Source organism: Delphinus delphis, chromosome 20, assembly GCF_949987515.2.
Source record: "Delphinus delphis chromosome 20, mDelDel1.2, whole genome shotgun sequence".
Lineage (NCBI taxonomy): Eukaryota > Metazoa > Chordata > Mammalia > Artiodactyla > Delphinidae > Delphinus > Delphinus delphis.
In genome coordinates, this window is record NC_082702.1 from 12,076,631 (window position 1) to 12,090,233 (window position 13,603).

At 58.0% G+C, this 13,603-nt stretch overlaps 1 protein-coding gene across 1 annotated transcript; it reads right to left on the reverse strand.

Moving 5' to 3' along the window:
• Positions 1–2,198: 2,198 nt before the first annotated feature.
• On the reverse strand, positions 2,199–13,603 carry CCDC97 (coiled-coil domain containing 97). The gene is made up of 5 exons (XM_059998963.1): positions 13,472–13,603; positions 9,356–9,811; positions 7,064–7,342; positions 6,476–6,605; positions 2,199–4,557 (listed from the first exon to the last, which is right to left on the reverse strand). Exons 1-5 carry the CDS (start codon positions 13,521–13,523, stop codon positions 4,437–4,439), a joined length of 1,038 nt encoding a protein of 345 aa, XP_059854946.1. The 5' UTR covers positions 13,524–13,603; the 3' UTR covers positions 2,199–4,436.

The window sequence follows — 13,603 nt, forward strand, 5'->3', positions numbered from 1 at the left end:
CCGCTCCCCTCCCCCGCCTCTGCAGGCAGGCCGGGCGGCGAGGGAAGTCGTTGGGGGGAGCCTGGGTTCCGGCTGGAGCCTCGGCTTCCCGTCCTGCCCCCAAGGGGCAGGAAGCAGGGCCGTGGAAGGCCAGCTCAGGCCTTCCTGCCCCCTCCCTCAGACAGGCCTGGGACCTGGGACGGGGTCAGCGTGAGAGGGAGAAAGGGAGGGGCGAGGTGGGGGGAGGGAGAGAAAGCCCCCTTCCCCCTAGATCTCTGGACATCCAGCGCGTTGGTGTCTTTCGTGTTTCTAATGTGAATTTGAGTGTGTCCCAGCAAGCTTTGTGGTGTGAATTTTGTGTGTCCAGCATAGGGGTCTCTAACACACGGCTGGGTGCCTGATGGCTGTGTTGGGTATGGACCAAGGGGGATTTTCAACTGGTGTCTCTCCAGCACGGGTTCGTGTGTGTGTGTGTGTGTGTGTGTGAGAGACTGTGCTGCGTGTGTGTGTGAGAGACTGTGCTGCATTTGTTGTGCCTGCACCTGTGTTTTGTGTTTCTGCTGCACAAGCCAGTGTGCACTTTGGGTTCCGTGTCCGGACACTGTGTGACTCGGCTAGTCTGCGTGTATGAGTTGGTTGTATCCCTGGGGTGTGTTATGTGTCTGGATTTTTTCTCAGCACACTTGCTCTTCTTTTCTGGGTGTAAATTTGCACATTATTAGCATAAGTTTGATGAGAAGTGTGGGTGTTTTCCGTGTATGTTCATGGGTCTGTGAGAAGTGTTTCCAGGAGGTACTGTGTGTGCGCGTGTACATTGTGTTTCCTACTCAGGATGTTCTCACTGCCTGTGTGTGGCGGTTCCCAGTGTTTGTGTCTGCGGGTGAGCAGCTTCTGGGTTACGTTTTGTGATCAGCGTGTGCGTCGCGGGTATTCCGAGCATGTTTGTGTGTCTACGGGGTGTGTCTCCCACATGCTTGCTGTCCTCCTCCCAGTCTGTCCATCTCCGGGACTGGTGTTCTCAGCCTCTAGGGGTGTCTGTGAGCAGGTGGTGTCTGCATTTTGTGTCCCCACATGTGGGCTGATGACTTCAGTGTGTAAGCAGTCGTGTGGGTCTCTATTTTGCTCTATCACTCTCGAGTTTTCAGTGGGGTGAGTGTGTTCGTGTTCACAAGCAGCTGCACGTGTGGGGCTGCATTTGTGCTGGTGTTTCCAGGGATGGGGGGCATCCTGTGTCCCTAGTGAAGCCGCCTCTCGAGTGATGCGGCCTCCATGCTGAGTGCAGGCTGTGCCTGCGGCGCGTCCCCTTGCCGGCTGGTGCCACGTTGGCTCGGGGCTGGCCGTGGCGGGCAGGGCAGGGCAGGGGCTGTGGTGGGCACTGGACCCACGCCCGGACCTCAGTATAAATATCTTGGGCTGCCGGCGGCTGTGTTTACTTGGCCCCAGCCCGGGGGCGGCAGCAGCCGGGCAGGTCTTGGGGGCGGGGGTGACCAGGCCACAGCACAGTCACTTCCTTCTGGCCAGACAGGCCGCAGCCTCCCTGCCCCCTTTCTGGGTGGGGGCGAGGTGGTGACCCCTCATTCTGGGCTCCCAGGGGCCACCAGTGAAGCCCTGACCCCGACACCCCCGCTGGGCTTCCCAGGATCTGGGAGAGAGACCAGCAGATGGGACAAGGGCGGTGGGCCAGGAGACAGTGGAGAGAGGGGTAGGAAAAAATGAGGGTGAAGACGAGGCCGGGGTGGGGGGGGGCTCTGACAGAAAGGCACGGGGACGGGGACGCAGAGACAGAGAGGGAGGGAATGACAAGGAGGGAGAGGAAAGAAGAGGAGGCAGAGGCCCGGGCACAACGAGGGGGAAGAGAAGGGGCTGAGAGAGGGGAGACGAGAAGCGATGGGGAGACGATGACAGTCAGAGAGCTGCAGAGACAGACCGAAAGGGAAGACGGAGCTAGGGGAGAGGCAGAGGAAGGAGACAGCAGCAGCAGGGAGAAGGGACAGCGAGGCAGGCGGTTGGAGGGGATGAGAGAGAGGCAGGATGCAAAGAGGTGTCAGACATGGGGGGGTGGGGTGGCAGCCAGCAGAGCCTGGCCAGGACAGACAGGAGACACGGGGTGGGGGCCGGATGCCCTCGGAGGGGCTCTCCCTTCCCTGACTCAGCTTCTCCGCCCACCCCAACCCCAGAACCAGGAGTGGAGGGCCAGGCGCCTCTCTGGGCACCTCCAGGTCTCAGCGGGTCTGAGGCTGTGATGGGGGAGTGCCTCTGGGCTCCACCTCGGTCTCTGAGACAGACGCTCCTTCTCTGCCATCTGACTAACCCTAATTCTGACTCAATTGCCGTCTCTCATCACTTAAAAAAATGTATGTAACAAATTTAGGCATGGCGCAGTGTATCACAAATTTAATGATCAAATGACAGACTGCTGAAAAATGTGCCCATCACCCAGGGCTGATGCCTGTATTATGAAAGACCTCTCACAACTTGAGGGCAGCAATACAAGCACCCGAGACAAACATCTCTCCCAACTGTGAGTCTAGCTGGCTGGATCGCCTTGGGCCTCCTCTGGGAGACACCCTATCAGTACTGACAGTTTATACTGCACGGGACCTCTGTGATGGTTCAGTGACTCAGGTACTAAACACTAGATGATGCCGTCCATCTGTGCATAGGAAGGACAGTGCCTAGCGCGCCAGGAGGGCCCCAAAGGTGTTAGCTGCTGTTATCCTCAACAGCTAACTCTCCTTCAGTCGTTACCCCTGAAGAAGTCTGTGCGTCTGTCTACTCTGTGTGGCCCTGAGCGCGGACAGGCAGGCCAGGAGGTGGTCTCCAGGACTTACGATTCTACACCCGAGTTTCCATCTCTGATGGCCACGTGGCCTTGAGTACGTGACACCTCCTTTCTGGGCCTCCTGTGACCCACATGCGGAATGGAGCTGAGCCCCTCGTTCGCGGGGCTGTGTGGAGGATTCAGTGTGGCATCGGGCACCTTGCTGGGGCCTGGCACAGGACAGAACTGCTCCGTAACCGGAAGTTTCCTTATTTAATAGTCTGTCTGAACATCCCTTGGCCTCTGTCTAGCTCTCACTTCGTGTCTGGCTCTAATTCCAGTTGAGCCAGAGGGCAGAGGCGAGGCCTGGGGGTCAAAAGCTGTGGCCCCAGGAGTCCGTGGGGTCTCCCCGGCACTCTGGGCTCCACGCTGGAGAAGGCAGTTTTGAGGGTCCTTCAGGCCTGGCTCACAGAAGTGAGGGGTCCCCGGGCCCCACCTCTCCAACACATGGCCTGTGTCCTCCCCTGCTAGCAGCTGGCCCCTTCCCTGCGTATGTCTACTGGGGGAGCCTGAGCTGGGTATGGGGGCATGGGAAGGCGGGATGCCTGGGTTCCCACAGGCCAGTGGCTGAGTCACCAGGCGGCCATCTGGCTCCCATTAGCCCAGGGCGGCAGGGGGCTCGGTGGGGCCGGCTTGGGGCAGGGATGCTGGGGCCGGCTGTGTGTGTGTGTGTGTGATGACTCAGGACCCATGATAACAGCCTGTGCATATTTTGGAAGTGTAAACAGGAGAGGGAGAGGGAGGTGGAGGAAGTGAAGGAAGGGAAAATTGTGGCTGGGCAGAGGGGGGCTGGTGGGGCTGGGAGGGGAAAGTCCCTCCTCTCCCTCTATACCCGACCTGGCAGGCCCACGATCCCACGCTGCCCCTGCACACCTCTCCCAAACCTGGGTCCTGAGGGAGAGGTGAGAGCTGGTGGCCACCCCCAAGGTCTCCCCACTGCCCACAGTGAGGCCCGATTACTCCGCAGTCAGGCTCTGTGGCCCACAGCAGCCAGGATGGGGGATGCTCAGGGCCTTGCGGGGGGGTACTGAAACCCAGAGATAAAGCCTGAGAGACAGAGAGGGACAGAGCCAGCACAGAGGCTGCGAAAGATGGAGGGAGGCCGAAGGAGATGGAACGTACCAGAGGCAAGGAGGTGCCTGTGAGACAGCCTCAAGCACAGAGGGGCAGGAGAGCAGAGGCGGGGCTGGGGAGGGAGAGGCGGAGCTCCGCTCTGGGTCAACCTGGCCAGCTCCAGCGACAAAGGGCCCCACCGGCCTAGGTCAAGGGGAGGATGTTCATCCTGGGCCCTGCTGTGGGGACAGAGGCCGAGGCACAGAGAGAGGGGGAGAAAGAGAAAGACAGAAAGGAAAAAGAGGGAGGTGGAGAAAGAGCGAGAGACACAGAAAGCAGGAGACAGAAAGGTGGTGAGAAAAAGACTGAGAGAGAGGAGAGGAGAGGGAGAGAGGCACCAGGGTTCAGGGGGAGAAGGAAATGGAGAGCAAGGGGGAGGGGGCCGTGGAGACGGGACCAGACCTAGCGAGGCTTGGTGGTATAGGGCAGCCACCCTGCTGTCGCCTAGAGAAAGTCACTGAACCGGCCTGGCCTGTAACCAGCAGCCGCGTTGGGGCGGGGGACGGGGTGGGCGCCGCAGCCATCAGTCCCCGTCCAGCTCTGGGCTGGGTGCGTCCTCGGGCTCCTCCTCGTCGAAGTACCGCTCCTCTTCATCCCGGGCCACGATGTCCAGGTTGTCGAAGTCAGGGTTGTCGTCCACGGTGCTGCAGGGGGAGGGAGCTGTCAGGGGCTGGCTCTGCCTGCACCCCAGCCTCCCCGCTTCTGTGGAGAGGAGCTGGGGCCCGGGGCCCCCTGAAGTGAAAGGCCATACGCTGGCAGCTGTAAGTCAGAGCGAACTTACAGCGGGGTTATGTTGCCTCTCTCAGGGCTTCAAACAAAAGGCAACATTTTCCAAAGCAGAGATTTTACATGAAAACTTCTGGTTTCTCTTAAAAAGCCAGAAGACATGGTGACACATGGGCCCACATCTGGGCCCTGAGGCAGTGGTTCTCAACCAGGAAGATTCTGCCTCGCCCCCAAGGAACATTTGTGATAACTGGAGACATTTTGGTGGTTACAAGTTGGGGGGCTGCTACTGGCATCCAGTGGTGGACGTCAGGGATGCTGCTCGACACCTGCCACACACAGGACAAAGGGTTATCCAGCCCCAAAGGTCCACAGTGCTGAAGTTGAGAAACCTTGCCCTCAGGCAACAAGTGATCCTAAGTTGTGAGAAGGACCCCCGGTTGTGCTCCAAACCCACCAGGCTCCCTCACACTCTCTTTGGTGCAGGAAGCCCTGTCCAATCCAGCCCTGCCACCCCCTGATGAGACCGCCTCCCCCTCACCCCTCGCACACCGTGCTGTTCCTCTGTGCCCCTCAAGGCTCTTGCACCTGCTGCCCCCCCTGCCAGGAACGTTCTTCCCCAGGGTATTGATGTCGCCTGCCTCTCACTTCCTGCAGGTCTTTGCTCCAATGTCACCTGCTCATTCCCCGGCCACCTCATCACCCTGCTCCCACCCCCATGCCGGGACCCTGCTCTGTCTTTCTTCCCGGCCCCATCGCCACTAGATGTTTCGCACCTCCAGCACCTCCCTTCCGCTCCTTGCTGCCTTCCTCGCCAGAGTGGGACTCCTTCAGGGCAGGGAACCCTTCCATCGGTTTTGTTCCCTGCTTCATCCCCAGTCTGGACCCAGCAGCGCTGAGCACCTGGTGGCTGCATGCAGCTCGGAGAGGGGACAGGCTTCGGTCCCCACCACGCCCCATTCCTCACACCAGGGCCGACTTCCTCGTGGGCACCTGGCTTTATGACAGCAGTGGTGCCCTTACGAGGGCTCCCCACAGCCCAGGGACTCTACTCACTGCCTTGTGTGGAACACTGAGATCAGTCAATGGAAAAGTGCATCAGCCAGACTCGCCTCTGGAGCTGGGGGTCCCGGGCTGGGCCAGCGAGGCTCTGGGACCAGGCGCTGCTGTAGCTGTGACAATCGCGACACCACCCCCCGCGCCCCCGCCGCCATCCTACTGACGAGGCCCCGAGGCTCTGCTTGTTCATATGTCATGGGGGCTGGGTTTGAAACCAGGGCCCTCTGCTGCCACACGTGACGTTCCAGACCACAAGGCGAGGCTGCCTCCGTTGACAAAACCGTTTATCTTTTACTCTGATACTTCACTCGCCTGTCCTTTTCCCTGATGGCAAAATCCTTTTCCAAAGCAGGTGGCCCAGGTATCTTATCCCTGGGGTTCTACTGGAGAAATGAACAACCAGCACTGCAGGGGCACCCACCGCAGGCCCCTCCACGCCAGGCATTACCCTGCCAGGGATTACTTCCTGCAGCATGAGGAAGTCCGGGGTCCTGGGGGACACTTAGGAAGCTTGGAGTACTGGCATCCTACCAGGTCACCACCACCACCTACCCAAATGGGAATGTTCCAGTGTTTTATCAATACGGAGCTGAACGTCAGCCCTGCTCACTCCCCTCCTTCAGGTGAGGGGACAGGCTCGGACAGGGACAAAGCTACTCCAAGGTCACCCACTGATCTCTGATCTGAAACCCTTAGGCTGTGTGACCCCAGAGCCCATGTCCCATGGGGTGCCGGGCTGGGGGACTGGTGGGGGGTGCGGGGAGGGCACGGGAGCACCTGTAGTCAAAGTCCCCATCCTTGCCGTCCAGGAAGTGCTGGTGCATCCGGCTGGTGAACTCTTCCCGCAGGATCAGCCTCTCTTCCGAGTCGGGGACCCAGGCCTCCAAGTCCTTGTCAGGCCTCTGGTCTGTCGGGGGAGACACCCAGGGTGGGGTGTGTGAGGACTGTGCTGCACACCTCCACAGAGAGCTGCATCCTTCATGCTGGGTGACTGGGAACACAGCAGTGACCAAGACGGCCCCGCCCCTACCTTCCCGGGGCACACACTGAACACGTGACAACACAGTGCTCTGGAGGCCACAGAGCAGGGTTAGGACCTGACGCCTGAAGGGTGGCAAAGGGAAGGCACTCCTGGCAGAGGGAACGGCATGAGCAAAGGCCTGGAGGTGAGGGACTGCTTGGTGTCTTCGAGGAGCAGGGACAGGGATGCTGGAGAGGACGGGAAGGGCCAGGGCACTCAGGCCAGGTAGGGCAGGGCCGTGATCTGCTCCCGCAGGCGGGCCTGGCCTAGTGCTGTGGAGCTGAGACACACCAGCCTGGGGCCGGGCTGTGCGACACCGGGGCCTCCCCACCCCCGGGCCTCACCTTCCTGGTCGCTGTCCTCCTCCTCCTCCTCCTCCTCCAAGCAGGCCTCCTCCTCCTCCTGCTGCTGGAGCAGCCGCTGCTGCAGCTCCCGCTCCTGGTAGGACTGGAGCAGCAGGTCAGAGAGCGGGCAGGCGGGAGTGCCGGGGGGGCCGGGCTTGGGAGGCCGCTGGGCCGGGGTGCGGGCGCTGAGCTCCTCTAGGGTCAGGTACTGCCCGATGTACTGCTCATACAGCAGCGGGGCCCGAAACCGCATCTGCTCGTCGCTGAAGTACTCGCCCTCTGCACGGAGGAGACAGGGTGGGCGTGGAGGCAAGGGCCTGCAGGCCAGGCGAGGGGCTGGGCGGAGGGTGAGTGGGCCTGCGCAGACCTGTGTCCACCCAGGCGTGGACTGCGCTGACGGGAAGCCGTAGACACACAAGTGTGAGTGTGATCGTCCACATTCAGCAATGTATACAAACACACGCAGATGCCTGAGGTCGGGACCACGAGAACTCATGCACGTGTCTAAGCACGTGTGCGCGACCAGGCCTGTATCTACGTGTGGACTCACGTGTCCAAACATGTAGGGTACACAGTCAGGTTGCTGGACATCCTGGCCTGAGGCACTGCTGGCCTAGGGCCCGTGTACGACTGTGCCTGGGCAGGATTCGTGTGTGTGTGTGTGTGTGTGTGTGTGTGTGTACACTGCTGTGGGTCCCTGCATCTGGGAGCTGGTGTGCAGGACGTTGCGGGCAGGTATACTGGGCGTGGAAGCCAGTATGTAGACTGTGTGTGCCTGTCTGCTGAGCCCCGTTCTGGCTGTTGGTGCACACACCTGGACACGCCTGCACTGCTGGGCACATAAGTGTACATCTTCATGGAGCAGACGTGTGTGCGCACAGCGTCAGGTCTAGCAGGGCATCTGCCCAGCTGTGGGTGTCCCTGTTGGTCTTCCAGACCCCAGATCTCACCTCTCCCCAGAGCGTTCCTCTCTGCAACCACCCCTTCTGAGGGCCTGGCTTCCCCACTCCCCAAACCCAGGGCCTTCATACGTCTCCTGATGTCTCTCAGCATAGGCAGCTCTGTCCCTCAGATAACAGCTAAGCCTGCCCAGCCCCTCCCGCCGCTGGTCCTAGCCCCGCCCTCAGAGCCCAGGAATCCTGGGACCATCCCTGTCCTGCCCTCCATCTTGCCTTCTCTCTCTTACCCGCCTCTCTCTGTTCCCCATGTTTCCCACCACATTCTGTTTCTCTCCCTCCTTCTCCCTATCTTTCACTGTCACTCTCTCTCTCTGGGTCTCAGTTTCTCCCTCCCCTCCTCTGCCCCTCTGTCTCCACCCATCTCTGTCTCTGTGTCTCTCTCAGCTTCTGTCACCTAACCCCACTTCTTTCATTCACTCATCCTCCCTCCTCTCTTCATCCCTGCTCCTCATCGGTCACTGTGCTCCACTCTCTCCGGATCCCTTTCTCTACAGCCTGTGCCTTCTCCCTAACTGGAATCTTAACTCACTCTCTCCTTCATTTGCTCTCATCTTTTTTTTTTTTTTTTTTTTGCTGTACGCGGGCCTCTCACTGTTGTGGCCTCTCCCGTTGCGGAGCACAGGCTCCGGACGCGCAGGCTCAGCGGCCATGACTCACGGGCCCAGCCGCCCCGCGGCATGTGGGATCTTCCCGGACCGGGGCACGAACCCGTGTCCCCTGCATCGGCAGGCGGACTCTCAACCACTGCGCCACCAGGGAAGCCCCTGCTCTCATCTTTTAACTTTAGTTCTGGTGTCTTTGGTCACAAAGCTGCTTGTAACTACATCATGGTCAAAAAGGTACCAATCTTACAAAAATAATAAATAAGTAAATAAATAAAAAAGAGAAATGTACCAATGTTTTCCTTCATGCTTTTCACATGTGTTTTTTTTTCAAGAGGCCTTTGCCTCTCCTGGGTCAGGAACATATTCCCCTAGGTTTCTGTCAATGCCTCTGTGTACAGTGTGAGGTAGGGATCTGGTTTCCCTGAGGGGTAACCAGTTCTCACGGTGCTGGATACTGTGTGTCCTCGGCCTGCTGGTCTGAAACGGCACTTCTGTTATCTACTAAATTCTGACCCTTCTCACTGCCTGTCCCATTCTCTTCCCTTGGGGCCCTGTTTGTCTCTCCCTATCTCACCCTGTCACCTCACATTTCTGTCTCCGTCTCTCCCCGGGTCCCTGTCTTAAAACTTATCTCCCAGGATCTCTGTCTGCATTTCTGTTCCTGCATCCTTGTTTCTTACTTCCTCTGCTTCAGTCTCCCCTCCCACCCAACCTGTCCGCCCCCACACCTTGGATGAGCTCACGCAGGGCAGCGTAGCGGCGGTTACGCAGGCGGGTGCGCAAGGTGCGGGGTCGGGTGCTGCCTTGCCGGGCCACTTCGGCACAGTAGAAGTCCGCACGGTGGTCACCGCGCAAGTGGCCAAAGCAGGCCAGGTGCTCCTCCCGGAGGCCCGTGCGGAAGCGCTCCAGGAACACCAGTGGCTTCTCATGGTACAGCTGGCCCAAGATGGCCACCTTCTCCTGCTCGGTCAGGTCGGGCTCGCCCTGCTGCTGGCTGCACACGGGCAGGCGGCTGGCCGCCACGGCGTGCAGCATAGCACTCACTGCCGCGTCCTCGACCTCTGAGAGGTCAGTGTCTAGGGCCCTTGGCGCTCCTTCTGCTGCTTCTGCCTTGTCCTGGGGTCTGGATGGGACCGGCGTCCAGCTCAGCTCCCCCCAGTGCCCAGGACTGGGCTCCGTGCAGCCTGTGGGGAGAGGGAAGATCAGCCAGTCCGGGGATGGGAAAGCGGATGGGGCAGTGGGTGAAAGGGACTGGGTGCTCACTCACTCACTCATTTCACATTTATTGAGCACCTCCTATATTCTGGGCACCTTTCTAGGCCCTAGAGATACCACAGTAAGCAAGAGATTGACAGTTTAGTGGGGAACGCAGGCATGTGAAAACATAGTTAGCGAAAACATATAGTGCGTTAGGTGGTTCCAAGAGCTGTGTAGGAAAATAAAAAGGGAAGGAGGAGGGAATGGGGGTGAGGCTGCAATTTTGAATGGACAGTCAGAGAAGGCCTTGCCAAAAAGGTGACATTTCAGTAGAGACCTGAGGTGGTGAGGGACTGAGCCATGAGATTTCTGTGGGAACTGGCAGAGGGAACAGCCAGTGCAAAGGCCCTGAGACAGTGTGCTTGGTGTATCTACTTGGTCCTTGACCACTTCATTCATTGATTCACTCAATTTTGCCTTTTCCCTTGCTCACGAAATCATCAATACATTCACTAACGCGTTCACTCACCCACTCATTCATTCTCTCCTACTCATTTGCATATCCATCCAACCACTCTTCAGCAACTCTACATCTATGCCGGGCCCTGAGCTGGGCAATGCTGAGGATCCCCGGAGGGATCCAGTTCAGCTCCCAGGGAGCACCCTGTCTGATGGGGTAAGACAGGCAAGGTCAAAGACAGCACAGGCAATGGGAACAGAAAAGCTGAGCGCTGGGCAAACCCTGGTGCAAGCTGCTTCTCAAAAGTGGTGGCAACTGGAGCAAGGCTACAGCAAGCAGGAAATAAGTGAAGACAGGAGGTACAGACAACTCCTTCAGCTTGGCTGGGGTGGGGAAGAGAAAGAGGGTGGTGGTTATAGGCACAACGGGTTTCAGGGAGGGTTTTTTTTTTTTTTTTTTCGGTACGCGGGCCTCTCTCTGTTGTGGCCTCTCCCGTTGCGGAGCACAGGCTCCGGACGCGCAGGCTCAGCGGCCATGGCTCACGGGCCCAGCCGCTCCGCGGCATGTGGGATCCTCCCGGACCAGGGCACGAACCCGCATGCCCTGCATCGGCAGGCGGACTCCCAACCACTGCGCCACCAGGGAAGCCCCTCAGGGAGGGTTTTAATGACGGAGGCAAGAGAAGACTGGGCTGGACCAGGTAAAGGGGCTGTGGAGGAGGGGACAGGAGGGGGTCGTGGTTAAAAAGACGCTTGGGAGGCCGAGGAGGACAAGTCATTGGAATGAAGGGCTGGGAGGTGAGGGAGGTATCCAGTTAAGGTACAGGGCTCTGGCCAGGGGACTGGTCAAACTGTCCCTGACACAGAGACATGGATGAGGAGCAAGCCTGGGGGAAGATGCTGAGGCCGGTTTGGGACATGGACGGTATGACAGGCCCAGGAGACATCCAAGGGGAGGCATTTACAAGACTGCTGGTACATGGGAGACTTCTCAGGGGAGAAGTGCGCTGGGGACTGAGTTATGGGAGTCGTCAGAGCAAAGAACAGAAGTAAAGCTGAAGGAAATAAGAAGTCGCGGGGAGGGTGGGGGGAGTGTGTAAAGTATGGAAAGAGAAGAGGGGCCAAGAAACAGTCCTGACTGGATGGGGAGAAGACATGTCTGTGAAGGAGGCTGTGAGAGGCTAAAAAATGGCCCCCAAAAGATAGTCACGCCTTAATTCCTGGAACCCGTGAATGTTACCTTACATGGCCAAAAAAAAAAAAAAAAAGGGGGGGTCTTGGCATATATGATTGAATTATGGATCTTGAGATAGGGGGATTATCTTGGATTATCCAGTTGGGCCCTGAACGCCATTACAAGTGTCCTATGAGAGGGAGATTTGACACACACAGAGGAGAACACAAGGTGAAGACAGACAGAAGCAGAGATTGGAGTGATGTGGCCACAAACCAAGGAATGCCAGGAGCCACCAGAAGCTGGAAAAGGTGAGGAATGGGTTCTCCCTTAGAGCCTCTGAGGGAGCTCTCCATGGCCCTGCTGACACCTTGATTTCAACCCAGTGATACTGACCTCAGACTTCTGGCTTCCAGAACTGTGAGAGAATAAATTTCTGTTGTTTTAAGCCACCCAGTTTGTGGTCGTTTGTTACAACAGCCCCAGGAAACTAATACTGGCTGAGCAGGAGCCCGAGAGATAGGAAGGATATCAGAAGGAGTGGTGTCACAGAAACCAAGGGAATATTTTCAAGAAGGATGGAGGGGTCAATGGCATTGAATTCTCCAAGTAGTCTAATAAGGAAAAAACTGAACAGGGTGACTCAGTTTAACTACACAGGGAGGTCACTGCGGACCCCGATGGGTGCAGTTTCTGAAGGTAAAAGCCAGACTGCAGTGGGTGGGTAGTGAGGAAATGGAGGCAAGTGTGCATGACTCTTTGGAGAAGATAAATGGTATCTGGAAGGCAGCATGGAATCAAGGGATAGATTTCCTTTTTAGGTTAAAGCTTTTTTCTTATTATGGAAACTTTCAAACATGCACATAAGTAGAAAGTACAATGACCCCCCCCCCACACACACCATATATCCATCATCCAGCTTCAAAAATGACCAATTCTTGTCCAGTGATGTTTCAACCAACCTCTCAACCGCACCTCACCCCACACGGGATTACTCTGAAGCACTAGAATTTTTTTTTTTTTCTGTGGTAGGTACGCGGGCCTCTCTCTGTTGTGGCCTCTCCCGTTGCGGAGCACAGGCTGCGGACGCGCAGGCTCAGCGGCCATGGCTCACGGGCCCAGCCGCTCCGCGGCATGTGGGATCTTCCCGGATCGGGGCACGAACCCGTGTCCCCTGCATCGGCAGGCGGACTCTCAACCACTGCGCCACCAGGGAAGCCCCCAGGATAGAATTTTAAGATGAGCAAAACAAAAGCATTTTAGGTACTGATGGGGAGGCACCAGGAGAAATAAAGAGACTGGCAAAAGAGATGGGGGAGCACAGAAATGGATTAACGACCCTGAGGAAGCAGATGGGACTGTGGACTTTCGGAGAACGGGAATTAGAATGAAATGGGGGGAACCGTTAGTATGGTCTAAGTAGAGTTTGCATGGGACAGGAGGAAGCAAGGGAAGGAGGGAACTTAAGAAGCACGGTTGGCTGGGACAACGGGAGAGCCCAGGACAGAGACGCTTATGCTAGCCTGAGAGCTTGGTAAGGAACTAGATTAGCCTAGGACACGGAAAGAGCCGGCTGGAACTTGGAAGAGGTTAATTTCGGGGGAGGGGATGGGGTAAAGGAGGTCAGCCTGCAACGAAAGGGGTTAATCTGACAAAGTGGTGAAGGGAACAGTTAGGGCCGAGGGCAGGTGTCCCCCTTTTTTTGGTTTTTTTTTTTTGCGGTACGCGGGCCTCTCACTGTTGTGGCCTCTCCCGTTGCGGAGCACGGGCTCCGGACGCGCAGGCTCAGCGGCCATGGCTCACGGGCCCAGCCGCTCCGCGGCATGTGGGATCTTCCCGGACCGGGGCACGAGCCCGTGTCCTCTGCATCGGAAGGCGTACTCTCAACCACTGCGCCACCAGGGAAGCCCAAGTGTCCCCTTTTAAAGAGTCCTCCTTCGCCTTCACGGGGAATCATTTCCCAGTGACACCGCAACTCCACCCTCCCGCCGCCTCCGCGTGGCCAGGACCTCACCTTCACCGGGTTCCGTCGCCGCCGTCGCAGTCGCAGTCGCTACGGCCTCCATCCCGATTCTCTACGACTTGTTACCTGCTGTGGCAGGCTCCGCACACCATACCCACCCCAGGTCCTCAGCGGCCACTTCCG